This window comes from Lissotriton helveticus, chromosome 4_1, assembly GCF_964261635.1.
Source record: "Lissotriton helveticus chromosome 4_1, aLisHel1.1, whole genome shotgun sequence".
In the NCBI taxonomy this organism is placed as follows: domain Eukaryota; kingdom Metazoa; phylum Chordata; class Amphibia; order Caudata; family Salamandridae; genus Lissotriton; species Lissotriton helveticus.
Genome location: NC_136063.1, coordinates 711,536,471 through 711,555,284, shown reverse-complemented (window position 1 = coordinate 711,555,284; position 18,814 = coordinate 711,536,471). Strand labels below are relative to the sequence as shown.

General features: G+C 48.1%; 1 protein-coding gene across 3 annotated transcripts in view; it reads right to left on the bottom strand.

Moving 5' to 3' along the window:
- The window catches only part of NOL4 (nucleolar protein 4), a 591,044-nt gene extending 581,811 nt beyond the window's left edge, over positions 1–9,233 (bottom strand). For 2 of the 3 annotated variants that reach the window (XM_078687353.1, XM_078687355.1), the window contains exons 1-2: positions 8,740–9,172; positions 7,325–7,757 (exon numbers count right to left, since the gene is read on the bottom strand). In XM_078687353.1, coding sequence (XP_078543479.1) covers positions 7,325–7,642 — 318 coding nt within the window. In that variant the 5' untranslated portion in view covers positions 7,643–7,757; positions 8,740–9,172. Of the gene's footprint in view, positions 1–7,324; positions 7,758–8,739 lie in introns of all 3 variants that reach the window. The other variant, XM_078687354.1, reaches the window with a different exon arrangement.
- Positions 9,234–18,814: the final 9,581 nt, after the last annotated feature.

The following is an 18,814-nucleotide window of genomic DNA, read 5'->3' as shown; positions in this document are numbered from 1 at the left end:
CATACCAAAATATATACAGCAGATATCGAGCAAGGAAGGAGCTAGTTTAACACAGAACATGATCTGTAGTCCTTTAGGTGCATTCTAATTGTATCCCATTTAGCACAGTTGGCAAAGATGGTAGCACTCCAACCACATTAACAATGCTGGGAATTGCAATGGTTTCAGCATGAGAAGGAATGACTTGAAGGCTCACTGCAGCCGTGGGCAAACTACTCCAAAAAGAGAAGTAAAGGAGTGGCGTGGCCATACAGTTTGTCGAAGTGCTGCTGTGCACTATGATGCATATACCAACATACACCTCACCGCAGTGCAAACTTTGTTGATGTGTATTTGACCCAAACAACTTCTGTTCTTCGGCCATATGTAATGCACGAATGAGGTACAAATTCTCCTTTGGGCAAGGCCCGTAATTTAGTATTAAAATGGCAGAAAATATCTTTTTGATTGGATACTGGGGGAAATGGATGCACTTTAGCAAGAACAAAGGACTGGAAGACCAACTTGAAAACACAGAAGCGCTGAGTCGCAGCCTATTCGTGAACACTCATACTCACACATACACACACACCCACACACACACAAGAGGTTGGACCCAACCTTCAGATATAATTTAGCAGTGCAACACCAGCCATGGTCAGACCATTCACTGTCATATTGCATCCCTCTAACATTGAACAACCAGTTGTAGATTGACCTATTTTCTTATGAAAATAAAGTAAAAATCGACTTCATAATGACTACAGCACACTCAGGTCTCATTAAAAGCTTGCAATCTGAAAATAACCACAGCACACAAAAGGAACTCTCTAGAAAAGGAAAAGACAGAAATCGCTGAACACAGCACCCAAAAGACAACATAACATAGCACAGCTCACCATAAAAAGAGAGCGGTGAGAAGTAAAAAGACACAACACATCAACTTCATCAAAGGAGCCACCAATCAGAAGAGAGAACCTTCCAACATTTGTTAGGAACAAACCCAGGGTGCCGTCTTCTGAAACATCCTTGCCCGCTCCACCACCGCTCAACTCAAAAATATTGCAAAGAACCATAGACAATATTCCAATTGAACACACTCAAATTCTGAGAGGCAAATAACCTAAAATACTTCCCTTAGTTACAACCCTCCTTCTCAACCTGAATAAAATGATCTCTAATATGGAAATCATTATGTTTCTCCTCGCAAAGAGAGGCATGGCAATTCTAATGGAGGCAATTGTCACCCTACACCAAAAGAAAACCCATGTCTGATATAGAGGCAATAGGTAGCAATCTCAAATCTCTGTATCTTGTAAAATTCTAGAGAAGGAAATCACAAGACAACTATAGGCATGTGTAGAACAATAAACCTACTCGAAGGCCATGTTTCAGACTTCCAACCCACCACAACACATGCTGAAACTAAAGTTGAGAACAACTAAGAAGCCATCTTTGCCATCTTGGATGGTAACACAGAACCGCTTTCAGACATTTTTACATTATTATACGATGGAAGTTTAATGTTAGTATTTGTATAGTATGGTCCTAGCCTGGCAGCTTAGCTTAGTACATTTCAACTCAGATTCACACGTTCCAAAGTCAACAGCTTAGCTACTGGAGCACATTTCCTACAAGGCACTTTGCTAAAAAGATTGGGAGAGTAGATAGGAAACTACTGGAGTTTTACTACAATCATTCCTCAACAGTCACAGTTAACCTCTGGCCACTGCCTATGTTGAATCCTCCAGGTGAAAAGGTTCAGGCAGCACCACCCATGGGTAAACAATTTCACACTCCCTATACCATATATACAGGCACTCGCTGGCTCAAAAATGTCAACAATAACACTTCCAATTCCTGATGATGCTTTCAGACAACACAAAAATCCATCTCTGGCTTCAATGGTGAGCCAGACCAGCACCATACACTGTCCGGACCTCCATCCAGGACTCCAGTCAATGTCATCTACATTGCTCAAAAGGTGTTTTGGCGCAAGGATCCAGGATATCTTCAGAATCTTGCATCCATCGACAAACTTAATAGAAACCTCTACATGTCCACCATGCACTGTCCACTATTAGAAGTACAAACTGCGCTGGAACAGGTCGAGAGCAATAAAGGATCCAAGCCTTGGGATTGACCTAAACACATTCTTCAGGAAAGAACTATATTACCTACGCTTAAGGAAACTCAAGAGTTCTCAACTGGTCAAAAATATATTCCTCTGAGAACTGCAATCTCTAAATAAATTGACCTGTTACTCGATACACATCTGACATCTCAATCTGGTGGGACTTCACCTGCTTAAAATTCACAGTGCATTCTTCACTTCATTGCCCACCCACTCCAAATCAACCCACACTAGCCTCACACTCAAAGACACAGAAACAATGTTGATCTTTAATTTATGTGGAACGTATAATAGGATGCTATATATTTCACCTGTGTGTGCGCACACAAGTGCACTTGTCTTGCATAACAAGGCACTCAGAGAAGACTTCAATACAATATGTTGGAGCTGTAAGAAAACTTTAGGGAAATAAATCCATAAATAATTAAGAGTGATGAGCAGAAAGACAAACTGAGTTATATCCAGTGAGGGAAGACAAAGAGGACCCAAAAGCTTCTAGGGTTTCATCAAATACCTTGCCACTCACTAGACCACCTTTGACAATGGTCCTGATAACAGTAGACATATTGTGACCTCTCCATATGACTGGCCTAAATTAGACTTAGACCATTTGCAGTGAATCAAAGTTCAAGACTGCAAAGTATCAGAAAATGGGGGTAGTCCATGGCTGAGACTAACAAGTGTAAGTACTTGACAGAATACCATGCCATTAGTTCATTGATAAAAAAAAGTCTGCAGTAAATAAATAGTTAAAAAGATAGACAAAAAAGTTGAGACATGAAAGTAGAAGAGTAGAAAATGGACAAAAAAAGTAGAATTTGCAAAAATTGGTAAAAAATACCTTGATTCAGGTTAGGGTGCGGGTTGAGCTTAGGCAGACGTTTAGGGTTAAGTTTAGGGTCTGTTTAGGGGTAAGAGATAGGCCAGCAAATAGGGTTTTAGGGTGTAAAGTAAGATCATGAGTTTTGGTTTCCTACAAAATAATCATTTAAAAAGGGAAGTGCATTCACTCTTTATCTGTAACCAACGTTCCGCAGTTCGAAGATCTTAACACTTTTGCATAAAAAATGTCTTATGTTATGCCTCTGACCAACCCTAAGGACACGAAACACTGTAATATATGCAAACAAGACAAATGGACAACATCGAGTGGGTGTCAAACTGCCCTTCAGTCGTCACTTTGCAATTTTACCGGAAAGGGGTGGAGAAGTCCCTGGTGAAAAGAGCAATTTAAAAATTATGTGTTCTTACCTCATCATATACTTTGAAGGAAAAGGCCACAGCAGCCCTGTTGACACTCACTGCTAAACTGAGTGACAGACTTAGGGGGCTGTGTACACCTACAGAACCTGAAGGCCAATGCCCTTACAAGGGCAACATGTAAATGTAAATGTAAATGTAGTATACTTGTAAAGCGCACAGCTGCCCCAGCAACGGGGCGTCCCGGCGCTGTATAACTCTGGGGAACCCGTCCTGGCTTTCCCTGTGGGATGGTCCCTTGCTGGGAGTCCCCAAGGTGGAGCCAGGCATCCCCGGAATTGGTGGGGCCGTTGTGGAGATTAGGCTAGCTAATGCCCAGAGTTTCCGAGTGGAACCCCTGATTAGAGTAAGCACCGAAGCGAGAATTATCGAGTCTGCTGACCAAGGTCCACGACCCTGCCGCGTCGGGAATTGAACCCTGGTCCCAGGCTGACTTCTGCTCTCAGGCCTGCCGCCTCTAACCAGTGAGCCACACTACTCCACATTGTTATATGAGGGGGTAACTAAGGGTAGTAAATGCTACCCGTTTCTGCCTACAACCTCCCTGGAGTTCTTTGCAGCCCCTGTGACAGACCTGGCCGATTGACTGTTTTACAGGTAATCCTTTGCTTCGCTTTTGGTAAGGACAGTAGCTGATTGTTCGAGACTGCTGTTAATCTTGTTCACCCCTGCTAAGCTGCTACCTCGAATTTTTAATGTTTAGAAAACAAAGAATCTAGTGCTCCACCAGATGGGTTAAAGTTCATGTTATGTCTCACCATGTGATGTCACCAAGTTCAAAGGGATAAATGATGTCACTTGTGCTAAAACCATGATTTTGGTGAAGTAATGTCAGAGGAGTTTTCTTGCAGGTTGCCACCCTTAGATGCCAAGTAGTATCTTGTTTCTTTCATGGTAAACTCATCCTGGCTTTTCGGCCAATAGCATGTTGTGTTACATATTTCCAACATAAATGTGGGCCCAAAAGTTCAAGTATGCAAAGCAGTGTTGGTTAAAAAAAAGGTCTGGCTGGAAATGTCACATTACACAGCACGGCTTGGAAGGTATGCACAACATTACAGATTCCACTGTCCCTGGGCACTCTCGGGGCCTACCACATAGAAATTAAATCAAATAATCACAGGGTTGGACTGGGACAGAAAATAGGCCAGGCACCAAATTAAAAGTGGCCTACATTAGAAAATCAGATAGATTAAATTAAATGAAATAGCAATTTGTAAAGCGTTCTACTACCCGAAGGTGTCTTGGCACTAAGATTCCAGAAGGAGAGAAGAAGAGACCTAATAGAAAGACCTGGTATAGAGAGTAACATGAAGGAGGATATACTGTACCGGACTTGCCGCAACAATTTGTTGAAGAGCCAAGTTTTTAAAGCCTTGCAGAATGCCAAGAGGTTGGATTTTTTTTTCTACAAGGGCATAGAGTTCCAGAGTTTGGCCGTTCCCACTACGCACCTTCTGCCAACCCAAGTAGCTTTTTTGACTTTGGGAATAATCAGATTGGCTGAGGATTCAGACCTTAAAGATCTTGACGGCACATTCCACTGAAAGTATTGCCTCAGAGATTCAGGGCTGTCATGGTGCAGTGCCTTAAAAGCAATGCAAAGAGATTTGAACTCCACCCGCTTTTTGACCAGTAGCCAGTGGAGTGCAGGGAAATTCAGGAGACCAATTGATACTAGGGGATCTCAAAAGTAACCTAGCTGCCGCATTTTGAATCATTTGTGGTTTATGTAGAGTCTTTTTATGAGCATTAAGGAGTAGTTCACTGCAATAATCAATTTTAGAGAAAATAAGTGCAATGATCACTGCTTTACGCAGGTCCAAAGGAATGAAAGGAAACATCTTTCTGAGAGTTTTGAACAACAGAAAACAGGTGGAGGTGATGGAATTTACATGTCCTTCAAAGGAGAGTGTGTTGTCAAACTGGACTCCCAGATTTTTGACTTTGGTATTGGGGGTCGGAAGTGTTTCAAGTTCCTGTGGCCACCAGTTTGGAGACCTGAACGATGTTTGCCTGCCGAATAACAGAACCTCGGTTTTGTCCTAGTTCAGTTTCAGACAATTGTTCGTCATCCATCTACCTATCTGTTTCATACAGTCATGAAAACAAGAGGCCATGCTATGGGTATTGTCTGTGATCGACTGCACAATTTGGGTGTCATCAGCATATGAAACTACTGTGAATCCATAGGTTTTAATCAAATTAGCTATGAGAGTAACATGCAAATTAAAAAGGGTAGGACTCAAAGGTGAGCCTTGAGGGACCCCAAAAGGCAATTCAAAAGAGGGGGATCGGAGCTGTTTAATTCCACAAATTGCTCTCTGTCCGAGAGAAAAGACTGAAGAAGCTTGAGTGCTTTGTGGGACATATTTGAAAATCAAGGCAGTTTTAAACTTGGAAACCACTTTGCACGGGTGTTTTGCAAGATAGAGGAGACCAAGTGCATATGTTTGAGGAAGAATTGGGAAATGAACAGTAAAAAACTTTGGAAATGCCAATAGTTCTGGCTTTAAAGGAATGTTGTATGGTAACGAGAAGCATTACATTTGAATAGCATGGGAATAGACATGTATTTGTATGTAAACAGAGAACTGTAGAATAATATCGGTACAGGTTAAACGGTCAGGTGAGAGTTGTACTTTCAAGCCAGACCTAAAATTCCATGTAGGTTGACTGCCCACCTCCCATCCGTGCTGCTTCAGTAGAAAAACGACATAAATTATCTAGTAATCTAAGACAAAACATTCCAGTGTCATATGTGTGCCCCTGAATGTTCAAGCATAGGCAACTGTATGAATAAAAAGATCACATTTGGGTGGAGGGCAAGCACTATTTTTTGTGGATGCACACAACTTCTGCCCAATCAAAACATGTACTCCTGGCTCTAAACATGCGGGTGGAGCCTAAACCTCTCTCTAGTGATGATCGCATAATTGCCTGGCGACAGCTGCGTTGTCAAGCCAGCCGCAGAAACTGGCCCATTAGACCATAGCGCAGGCCCCCAAAACAGAAAAGAGCCTGCACATTGATTTGTCAGACCAGCCCTTGGGGCACTGCCTGATTGGACTCCCTGAAACAAATGGTCGAAAGGAGACTGTGCATACAGGTTCATCAGTTTCACATATTCTGGTCGGATGGCACCCCAGCCTGCCACACTCTACAGAGTGCAAGGGGTTCTCACGCATATGCAACCTGAACACAATGCCACCGTTCATGCAAGAGGAGTGATGCCATTCATGCTGCGTGCACGACAAGCCATGCAATGCCCACCAGCTGCACTGGGTTCATGGGCTGCTGTCACGCTGGCAAAGGACGCTGCAGTCTGTCCCATAAAGGAGACACTGCGCACCCAGAGCCGACACCGTGAATCCCACACGCCACCACGCAGTCTCCAGCCATCTCGCAGACGTCCCATCTGCAGCCAGCGCCCCCTCTCTTCAGCCCCTCGCCCTGCCTCTAGCCCCCGCACTGGCAGGTGCCACGCAGGCAGCTCCGAGCGCTGGGCACCGGGCACGGCTCAGGCTGGCAGGACCCACAATAGGTCCCGTCTGACTGATGGAAGCGCCCAAACGATGCAGACGGGGTGCCACTGGTTTCAAAATGGATCCGGGAGGCCGGACGGGCGGGATGGGGTGAGGACAAGAAAGCAAAGGAGTGGAGGGGACCGAAGTGACATAGACGTGTGGGGGAAATACGAGAAAACAAAGACAACGCATAGGGGACTTTGTGGGACTCCCCTCGGGATGGACGACACCAGTGTGGCTGTGATGGGAGAGGCTTGGGACGGTGGGACAAAGGGGCGCAGAACTGAGAGAAAAGGTACCCCACCCCTGGCACTGATGGGCTCTGGGGAGTAGAGCATATGGGCTCTGGCCCCATCAGAGGGGCAGAGGGACCACAGGGGTGGCCCAGGGGCACATGGTTGGGTGGAGTGTTTGAGGCACTTACCGTGGTCTTGACCGGCACGTAGAGCACATGCTTGCTGCCTGCCGTGGGCTCCCCGGGGCCTGCCAGCTGGAAGCCCTTGGACTTCACCCAGAACTTGAACTTGGCGTTGTCCGCGGAGCCCGTCTCCGCGCCGCGCAGCAGCTGCGCGATGCGCTCGCACTTGCGCCGGGTCACGGTCTTGGTCTTGCCCGAGTCGCCGTAGGTGCGCAGACACCAGTCCTGGAAGTGGCGCTGCATGTCCCACTCCGGGCCCTCCATGAGGCGGGCCAGGCGGCCCGGGGAGCGCTCCCAGAGCTGGGGGCCGGCGCGGCTGCTCATGGGCTGCAGCGGGCACGTCCCGTCGGAGAGGCTCAGACGCTCGGTCTCTCTAGGCGACCATCCCTCCTCCAAGCGATGCGCAGGCTGGCCGGCCCGCCGCTAGCTCAGCTGCCTCCTAAAGACAAAACAACAAAACAGTCAACTCGGCTTTTTTCAACTGGGGTTTAATTAACACAACATATTTTTACAATGTGTCCACCCATAGCAGATATTGTCAACTATTGGCCCGGTCTCCTGAGTAAAAATGCCTGTTTTGTTTTATTTTTCCAGTTATTTCTGCCTGCTTCCCTCCCTTGCTCAGTTCTCGGCGGCCTCGAGCTGGCCCGGGGCTGCGTTCCCTAATCTGCTTGTCCAGGCCCTCTCCTTACGGTGGGCATCTGGCCAAACAAGCCTCAGCGCACAGGATGCACAGAAGGGCACGCCGGGCTCTGCAGCTCCGGCTCAGCCTCCTGGAGCCGAGCCCTCCCTCCCTCTCACGCATTGTGCCTGCTCTGAACAATGCCCGGCAGCCTGCAGGGGCACAACACAGAAACTTCTCACCTGCGGCGCGCATCCTCCCCCAGTGGCCCCCATTTGGAACCCCTGAATCTCATGTTATAATACCCACGAATGGACCCATCCAGTCATCCGCCCACCCCAAAGCATTTCATCAGAAATTTCGAACAGGAAGCACCTCCAGTGTAACTGTGACAGGCTGAGGGGTGCGTGCGTGACAAGCCGGGGACGGCTCACGCCTTTGTCAGCTCCGGCGCAGCCTTTAAACTTTCCTACCCGGCCCTCTGTTGTGTATCCCGCACCAAATGAACAATGCGCTCCGGCGACGTGCCAGGGGACGGCAGCCCTCTATTTCCTCCCGTTCAGCCCGTTTTTTGGGTAAATAAAAGAATCCACCGGGACTGCCAATCCCAGCATGGGCCGGGCGCACGATGCCTTCTGTTCCAGAATATCCCCCCCTTTAATTAAACATGCTTCTTTGGCATCAAACGCCCATTTCCAGATGCCTGCCCGGTGACCTTTTTAATCCTCGCCCCCCTCTCTCGCGCTGGCTCGGATTCAGCCCCTGCGTTAGAGCCCTCTGTGTGTTTTTTTTTTCTTACCAGGCTGCGGTGGCACCGGCTCCTCTCCTCCGGGGAAAGTCCTGGTGAGAAATGTGCGAGTTCCTCTTTCCGCTCCCAGCAGCGGGCAGGAGGCCGGCTGCTCCCCGTCAGGCGTGCCACCCCATCCGTACAAAGCGCCGGGCCCCCATTGTTTCCACCCGAGGAGCCTTATTCTAGGCAGCGGAGGGGGCGGTGGACCTGTCCGGCTCAGCTGCGGATGCTCAATGCCCTCAGAAGCAGGTGCCCGTCCCCCCGGCCCGTGCAGCACCGGCTCCCCTTCCTGCTGCCACCCCCGGATGTGAGAGGAGGAAGGGGGTTATTATCTCGGCCCCCCCCTGCGCGCAATATTCAGGCCGTCCCGGCACTTGCAAAATGGCTCGAGCCTCCTCCTCCTCCTCCCGGGCTGCCAGCAGTGTCTGCTCAGTGGTACAGGGGGGAGGTCTCGGCGGCTGGAGCCCGGGACTGACAGCGGCACGGGTACAGAGCGGGCTCTCGACTTCGAACTGCTGCTGCCGCTCGGAAGCCTTTCCCCTGCTGCCATCTGCTGGCCGCAGCGCGGCCCGGATGCCACACACTGGCAATTCATCACTTTATTGTCTTGTACAAACAGAAGAGAGGTCTGGGACTGTGGGTGAATATTGGCTGGCGAGATGGGACACATTTATAGACAGATTACTGAGCAGAAACGGCCACAAACTGCTATCCATCTGCACCTCAGTCCAGGTAGGACTGGGTCCTCTCACCTGAACCAGCAGCCACCCACCCACACTCCCCACACAAATGCTAACAAGGCCCTCAACATCCACTCCCAACACATACACCAACAACGCTAACACTCCTGTCCTAAACCACACACCATAGCAAGCCTGCACATCAACCTCCACTCACATGCAAGCTTCTCAACACAGGATTACTCTGCAAACACACCTGAAATATGGGACCTTCTGAACAGCAACGCACCCAACATCCTCTTCCTCACAGAGACCTGGCTCAACCTCTCATCTGCTCCAACATCGCTATAAGAATCCCACGGGCTGCAGGATCGCTCAACAGGACTGCCATCACAAGCCAGGAGGAGGATTCGCTATCCTCTACAAGGAATTCATCAAATGTAGAATATCCACAGAGAACGCCACCCTATTCATGGAACACCTGCCCTTCAAGCTGCAAATCTCCGAAAAATTCATCCTAAATGAATCTTTTACCTACTGATCATCCGGACCGCTATTCACCTTTACCAACCTCATCACAGACTTTATCGCGCTGCTCACCATGGGCTCCAGAGCCTACATACTCATCAGGGACCTTAACTTTCACCTGGAAGACCGAAACAACCCCTGCTCTCATCAGCACTCCTTCAAAGCTTGAGAAACTTCAGACTCACCCAGCTCGACGCAGAACCAACACACACCGCAGGACCACACTGGACCCCATCTTCACAACAAGCAACAGCATCAAATACAATTCCACCATACAACTCACATGGACAGATCACACCATCGTCCACTTCTACATCAACATACCTCAAGTCAACACATGCTACCAGGTTCAGCATTCCAAGCCGCAGCTGCAGCAAAATCACAGGAGTAGACTGGCTCTGCGCCCTCAGCACTGATCAGCCTAACCTCACGGACAACCACAACAAGGACATGAACAACTTGATCAAGAATTGTGTGGACTCCCTCGCACCCATCAAACCAGCAAGTGTAGTAGATCAAACAAGCATGCCAGCTGGTATGCCTCCAAGACACCAAGCAACACTGTAAACAGCTAGAAAGGAAATGGAGAGTCAGCCACAACAACGACAGACCGAATTACCTACAAGGCTGCACTTAGACGCTGTTACCAGTACAGTAGAGACAGCAAGAAAAAACACTAGTGGATTGTATCGAAGGACGCTCCAACAGCTGCAAGGAGATCTTCTTGTTTATCAGGGATTCCACCTTGCCCTCAGGCATTGTCAACCCTGCAACTTCACACACCCCAGAGAACTCATCGCTAACCTACCCACCACCAACCAAAATGGCCACCTGACTGAATAGATAACTCTCAACAAAAAATGACAGCAGCAATCATGTTGAGCATCCACTTAGGGGGCCCAACAAAATCATGCTCCAACCACATCTACAATCTAGGAACATCACCAATCAGCACCACCCTGACCCACATTATCAATACCTCCATCACAACTGCCACTTTCTCAGGTGAATGAAAACTTGCAAATATCAACACCCTCCTAAAGAAGCCCACAGCCTACCCAAATCAACGGAGCAACTTACGACCCATCTCTCTGCTCCCCTATCCAGCCACAGTGACTGGGAAGGCCATTACCAAGCAACTCGCAACCCACCTCAAACTTCACATCTTCTAGACAACACACAATCAGGATTCAGAAAGAACTTCAGCACAAAAACAGCACTCATGACGGCCACTGACGACATTCGAAACACACTGGACCAAGGAGAAACAGTGGACCTCATCCTGATCAACCTCTCTGCGGCCTTCATGTTAAAAATAGCAATATGTATGTACATAAGCGGCGTTCATTTGTGTCCACAGTACCCCTTGGCGTAAACAGAATGGATATCGCTAAGACTCTGACTGTGTTGTCCCGCTGGCATAGCACACACGCACACGACAGCCATTTTAGGTACCACGGTCTCCCTGTCCACGATCGCTCATCAGCGCACTTCCCTGACCCTGCCAGCATCCCCCATGCACCCTGACTGCTCCCGCTCTCTCATGCGCGAGTCATGAGCCCTCCCCTCCCGCATGACTCTGTCCCTAAGAATCGCGTCCCGCGCCTGACCGACACCTCCTGCCCCCCCCCCCATGAATACCCCTCCTTTGATGACCTCTTCCTCTGAGCCTGAATGTCTGCACAGACCGCTGGTCATCCCTTAGCCCAAGGATACAGTTTATTGCCCATCACTGTACGCACTCGTCTCTTTTGAAAGAAGCCACTATTGACCACGACCGCCCCACCCCCTGAGATTCGATCAGGCACACACATTCCAATAGAATCAGCAGAACACTCAGCCGCATGACAGCCCCCTCCCATTGCATGGAGGATAAGGGCCCTACTGTAGCCACGTGTTGGAATACCTCCATACTTTACAAAGTGTTGATTGTAATAAAGGTTGCCTGTGTGCCACCAACCTGTGTATAAAAGACGAAGTCTCAGAGAAACTTGTTAGAGCACCTCCCGAAGACACTATGCGAGTGTCCCAAAGGACAGGCTCTCCTCATGAGTAATAAACCCTGTTCTTGTTTTCCTACTTCCAGTGCCCGTCTCTTTGTTTGGTAATTATTCAAGATGAGAATGAAGAGTCGCCCTGCACCAGCAGCCTGGGCATCGGGTGCGATATGGGCTGACTTTTCCACAATTGGCGCCCCAAACGCGGGGGCCATCAGCGACATAGGGTCCGGTAAGAGAGGTCCAGACGATGGGGTGAACATCTAAGTGATTGGAGTATACCTGCCTTGAGAGGGCCCTCGTCCGGCTGCCGATTGAATGAACTTCACCGATTCTGAACGGACCTCTCTCAAGTGACCTATTGTCCTGACTGGAATCCCCACAGAAATGCTGCGGTAAAAACATGGAGAAAGAGAACGATCGGGCACTGGAAAAAGGAAGGCGAAGAACTGCCCACATGGTCCGGTCCGGGTAAGGTCGTGACACACGACAAATTGCGAAATTGATTGATTGATTGTTTGATAATACTAGTATTTCCTATTGATTGCTTCTGGGAGATTCTCTATTTGCAAACAAACACAGAATCACCATACTCTGTTTATTCTTTGCAGATAAGTGAAGGGTAGGCAACGCAAAACTTTAACACGTCGTGCCTATCTTTTTCTCCCCATTGATTGATTGATTGAATCGAGCTTAGAATTGTTCGAAGTTGGTTCTCTTAAAGGATCTTCTCTGCCTGCAAACGGGGAAGAATAGGAATATTCTCTCTCCCTTTGCCGATAGTGAAGGGTGGGTAACGCAAACCTTTAACACGTCGTACCTATTCCATTCCTCATTGATTGATTGTTTATCCAAACGTTGACTGTTTGGGAATTGGTTCTTTTTGGAGGTATTCTCTATTTTGCAAACGAGCACAGAAGTCGCCATACTCTAGTCTTTGCAAGTAGTGAAGGGTAGGTAATGCGGACCTTTGTCCCCCGTTGTAATCTGTCATGCCTATCTACTCCCCACTGGTTGATACGCCAGTTTCGCCCGGACCATTTATTAGAGGAAGATCATCTGACCCGACCAGAAAGCACCCCTAGTGAAAAGGACATATGAGATAATAAAGTGATCACTGTAAACTGTTAACAGAAAACTTTAGCATGAAACAATCCGGAAAGAAAGGAATAGGGAAACGAAATCAGTAGGCCACTGATGAACATGAACTTTTATTTAAACAACGAACAAAGAAACAATAACAATACGTAATAATAAAACCTAGTAATGCCCTAGAAATAGGAAACGTTAGAAACGAGAACGGTAAACTGTAGAAAATGAAAGTCAGCAGAACATCCGCCCCCACTCTGGAAAATTCCAAAGTGGAGCAGGGTGCGGCTACGCCCAGCCGGAAGCAACCCATATAAGGCGGGTCCTGCTGCCAACAGTCGGCCAGGAGATCGTAAACGTAGGATGTAGCCGGAGGAGAGACCGAGGCCAACGGGACCGGCCAGTGGATTGCCTTGACAACGCTGGAGAGTTGCAGGGGGGGGAATGTCTATGTCCTCGACCCTCCCCTCTCTCTCCCAGTCCGGCCGCGGTGGCACGTGAGAGTTGCAGATAGTCCCGCCACATGCTCTCCCGGTCCGGCCACCAATGGCCGAGGACTGGGGCCGACGGGATCCGGCTGCAGCCGATGAGCCAAGGAACCCGTTCATGGGGCCAGAGCAAGGGGCGTCCGGCCGACATCCACCGGAAGCTCGGCCCAAAGACAGACAGGACGTTTTTTCCTTTTCTCCTTCGTAATGGCAGCGACAACACGCCAGGCGACACTTCTTTCTTTTCTCCTCCATAATGGCAGCAGCAACACGCCAGGCACCACTTTTTCTTTTATAATGGCTGTGACAACACTGGGGGGATGTCTTGCACATGCCTCCGACCCCCCCCCCCGTCTTCATCGCCTGGTCCGGCCACAACAAATGTCAAGCGAGATGCCGTGGGGTGCACTGGGAGGGAGAGACGGTGCGAACAGGCCTCTCCCGCCTCCCCAGGTGGAAGCTTCCCAGTTGCACCCTCAGCGCTCCAGGCGCCCGGAAAAGGGTTCTTCCACTGTGGCGATGCTGCAACGTCTCGCCCGGCAGGGTGGAGCCCGTCCGCTCATTTGACCCCGCGATCGCCGGTAGCTGCCGAACTTTCTAAATGGCGATCGACCTGGCAAGAGCGGGCCCAGCATGAAGGAATGGTCCGGTCACTTGTTGACTCCACCGTCATAGTTCTCCACAAACTTGAAGATTCTAGAGGAGCCGCGGGAGTCCCCGACTCCCGCAAATACCCCCGATGGGGAGTGACTGCCATGATTGCCCACGGAACGATGGAAATGTAACCGCAGGACATCGGCGCTCCCATGCTGTCGCCAGCCTCAGTCTGAATGACTAGAATCCTGCAGACCACAGTCGGATCAGTTCCGGTGAAAGCACAGTATGACCCGGTAGGAATATTGTTGCACCCCCCCTTTTTTTTTGACTAATGGTTCAAACCACCAATCCTTTCTTTTGCCCTTTAACGGAACTTTGGGACTGCCAAAGGAAGCCCTGGGCCCAACCACGAGTTAGTAGACATTTAGACTATGCCTGGTTCTGCCTGACTGCACCCAAAATGGCGCCGATGCAAATGAAACCCTCAACTCTTTATTGTACCCCGATTGCTCAGCCTTGATGTCATAGGATATGTATGAAGTTTTTTTAAACATATAGATTGATATAGAATGTGTACTGATTGAGAGTTCGAACAATGGATTGATATAGGATGTACACTATAAATTCAGGAAATGAATTGATATGGGATGGGTACTGGTTATAGGTTCGGACAATGAATTGATATTGGATGGGTACTGATTATGTGTTCAGACGGTAAATTGACATCCGATGGGTATTAAATTGAACATTCGGACAATGAATTGTGTGAGTTTTGCACATCGTGATTATTGAAAGTTGGAAGCCCAACACTTATGACACTCACTCACACTGAAGTCTCGACATGATTTTATTGCGCTTTTTCGCACTTTTGTATGAAATAAACGACCACCGACTCCATTAAAGTTTTCTACTAATAAAGTATCCTCGCATCTACGGTTTCAGCCTGCTCCGTGGCTGGTCCACAGGATTGTAGGCCCGTATTTATGCACCGACATTCTTATTAAAGATTTTTTGAGAAAGCAACTATATTTGTCCATGTAAATTGATAAAGTCTTGAATGAATAAAGCCTATTTTTCGATATAACTGAAATATGGGCGGAATGACTAAGCTCGATTAGATAAAAAAGGGTTGAAAAGGTATAGCACATAGAAATATTGCAAATATGAAGGGTCGAATTTTGGTTGTGTATTTTTCCTTTTTATACAGCCAAAAGCAACCGCTGAAGATCCAGGTATTTAGCCCATACTTTATATGCTACCTATATAAGAAAAATCACACTAACGATCCACCTGGGCTTAAACGCCCCAGTTGGCAGTGATCACATCCTGTGGAAATAGGCCGAGTACGGAGTAAGTAAAAGCCTTTCTGGGGTTATGCACGCTAAATGTGTCTATCAATGTAGCCTGCCCTCCCTTCCCTCCCTTCCCTCCTTTTTTCTCTCTCCCTGCAGGTCACCTCGGAATGCCCCTCCTTTTCTCTCTCTCTGCAGGTCACCTCGGAATGCCGACGAAAATAGTGATCCAACAGACGAAGAGACGGGAAAAGGGGTCTGATTATAGTACCTAACCACGACAAACCCCGAATAAAGCAAAACAAAAAGAATAATGTACACACATGATTAAGCATTCTTACGTTTAACTAAGTAGGAAAAAGTTTAGGGTATTTCGAGGTAGGGGTTACACAAGTATCCTTCGCCGAGAGGACTAGAGATATTGCCAATATTTGAAAACCTACTACCTCCTTTTCCGCATCCTCATAGGCTTAGAACCAAAAGCTGCCCCATTGCTCTCCAATTATCACCAACTGTTGTCTCAACCTGGAAACGCACTTGCTAAAAATGACTCGAATAAACCGCTGTGAGCATTAGCCCGACCAGGTTAGTTCGTGACCAGTTGCCAAAGACGTAAGTGTGTACAATCAAAAAGCCACCAGTAAGAGGTAGCCAACGAATAAAAGGATAAGAAAAAGGTAAAAAGAGCGTAGGATGATAAAGATGCTCGGCATACAGAAAAGGATAATTGTGGCCAATAACTGTTTTATGTTTTGTCTTGGATTTTTTGTGTATAATACATGTACTGTCTTCCCCGTCTGAGTTTGTGTGTACGTGATGCATGAATCTACGTCATCCCTCTGTCTGTGTTTCCGTGTTACTTAACCCCTGTTGTTCTGTGTTGCGCGCACTGAACGGTCCATTATTGTACCCGCCTCTCTTTCTCTCCCCATGTCATACGTGTACCGAATGGACCATTTAGGGTGCGGTCTCCCTCTCTCTCTTTCTCTTTCTCTCTCTCTCTCTCTCTCTCTCTCTCTTTTTTCTCTTTCCAAAAACCCCGTTTCCTCTTTTCAAGTATAAAGACGTTGTGCCCCTCCGGCACAAAACATTATTGGGTTTTCTCGAACACAAAGGTGTTCAGAAAAATTGACCAAAACCAAAGCGAATTGTGACTTGCCACATTACTACCTCTCCTTTCTGCACACAATAGAACCCGAGTTGGTAATGAAGGAAAGGACAGGTTAGACGACGGATGTTCCCTAATCTGGCCTTTTATAAGGGAACTATAGCGTCAATGGCCTTCTGTTTCTCAGTTCGTTAGAAATGCGATCCTCAAATGCCCCGATTGCCCCACCCCCTTGCACCTAAGTGCGGATGTCCAGAGCCACCCCACTTCCCCCGATCGACCCCAGCTCCCTGTTCAAAAGCACCCACGCGCCCCCGATCAACCCTACGATAACGCCCCTGCTTGCAAAAATTAGCCGACCCCGAAAAGAGATGTAAGATCGTCGATACTTGGGTTAAAGGGAAGAACGAGTCTCTACATAAAGGACTCGATGTTTGATGTGATGTAATACATTGTGTACAAAAATCCAATTTCTCTTATCATATGTCGCGAATGTACGCCAAAACTAGTCTATGAATTCAATGTGCAATACCCTTCTCCAGACTCCATAAGTGACGACCTTTTGATTGTGACCGATGAACCTATCCCCCACCTACTCAGGCATGGGGATGGATTGAGATGTATATCTATTCTCTCGACCAGTGTTTCTAAAACTTGTTTTTTCACCCATTCAAAGATACAATCACCAAAGGAGAGGAGCTGGACGTGACGCACAGCCTGGCCACAGATCATGGAGCACGTGTGACGACCAAAGGTGGAGCCACAGAGCAACGAGACGCGGGACGAGGCACTACTTCCAAGTTCAGCTGATGAAGAAATAAGGGGCTGCCTTGAAGCCCTCGACTTGCTGACCCACTCGTGCCTGAAGTCCCCGTCCCTTTTTTTAGTCCGACTGATGGGCCTGCCTGCTCATTGTCCTTTGCTCCCTTGGTCCCTTGGTGTGTTCAAAGATCTGGCCCCACTCCGCCCTCTCCTCCCTCGATTATTCAACAAACTCTTTCATATAAACTTTGACTATGGACTGGGATTTTGTCACGGAAAAAGAAAGACACGCAGGTGCCCAGCATAAGGCACCCCTAAGAAAATGAGTTAGGAAACAGGACTGTGATCTAACAGCAGAGGACTGATCACACCCTGCAACGCGTAAGGATGATTCCGAGCTGGACCTATAGCTCCACCGCCGGTGCTCAGCAGCGCCAACAAAAGAAGACAGACTCTGTTAAAAGACATTGCGACAAAGACCCTCCCCCTTTCCAGAACTTTCTATTCGCTCCTTGACTAAATTACTTGTATTGAATTGAACACCTCCCTCAACCATTTTGTATTGCCTTTTAAGAAATGTTTCATCGGTCACTCATGTGGTTAGTTATCCAAAGACCCCCTATCGTACTGGCAAGCCGAAAGGTATCAGAGCGTTCTTTCTGTATATGATGTCACTAGAGAGAAAAATGTGAACTTGATTTTTATGTGTCGAAGCACTTTTTTTGATTCTACCCCGACAGAATATTATGCCGATTTCTAGGCTTGTATAAAGAGCCTAACAGATGTAAATTAACATGCATCGTATTCTGCCTATCACATCGACTGTGTAGAAATTGAACGTGCTTATGTAAAAAGTGGCGACTGTTAAAAATAGTAATATGTATGTACATAAGCGGCGTTCATTTGTGTCCACAGTACCCCTTGGCGTAAACAGAATGGATATCGCTAAGACTCTGACTGTGTTGTCCCGCTGGCATAGCACACACGCACACGACAGCCATTTTAGGTACCACGGTCTCCCTGTCCACGATCGCTCATCAGCGCACTTCCCTGACCCTGCAAGCATCCCCCATGCACCCTGACTGCTCCCGCTCTCTCATGCGCGAGTCATGAGCCCTCCCCTCCCGCATGACTCTGTCCCTAAGAATCGCGTCCCGCGCCTGACCGACACCTCCTGCCCCCCCCCCCATGAATACCCCTCCTTTGATGACCTCTTCCTCTGAGCCTGAATGTCTGCACAGACCGCTGGTCATCCCTTAGCCCAAGGATACAGTTTATTGCCCATCACTGTACGTACTCGTCTCTCTCGAAAGAAGCCACTATTGACCACGACCGCCCCACCCCCTGAGATTCGATCAGGCACACACATTCCAATAGAATCAGCAGAACACTCAGCCGCATGACAGCCCCCTCCCATTGCATGGAGGATAAGGGCCCTACTGTAGCCACGTGTTGGAATACCTCCATACTATACAAAGTGTTGATTGTAATAAAGGTTGCCTGTGTGCCACCAACCTGTGTATAAAAGACGAAGTCTCAGAGA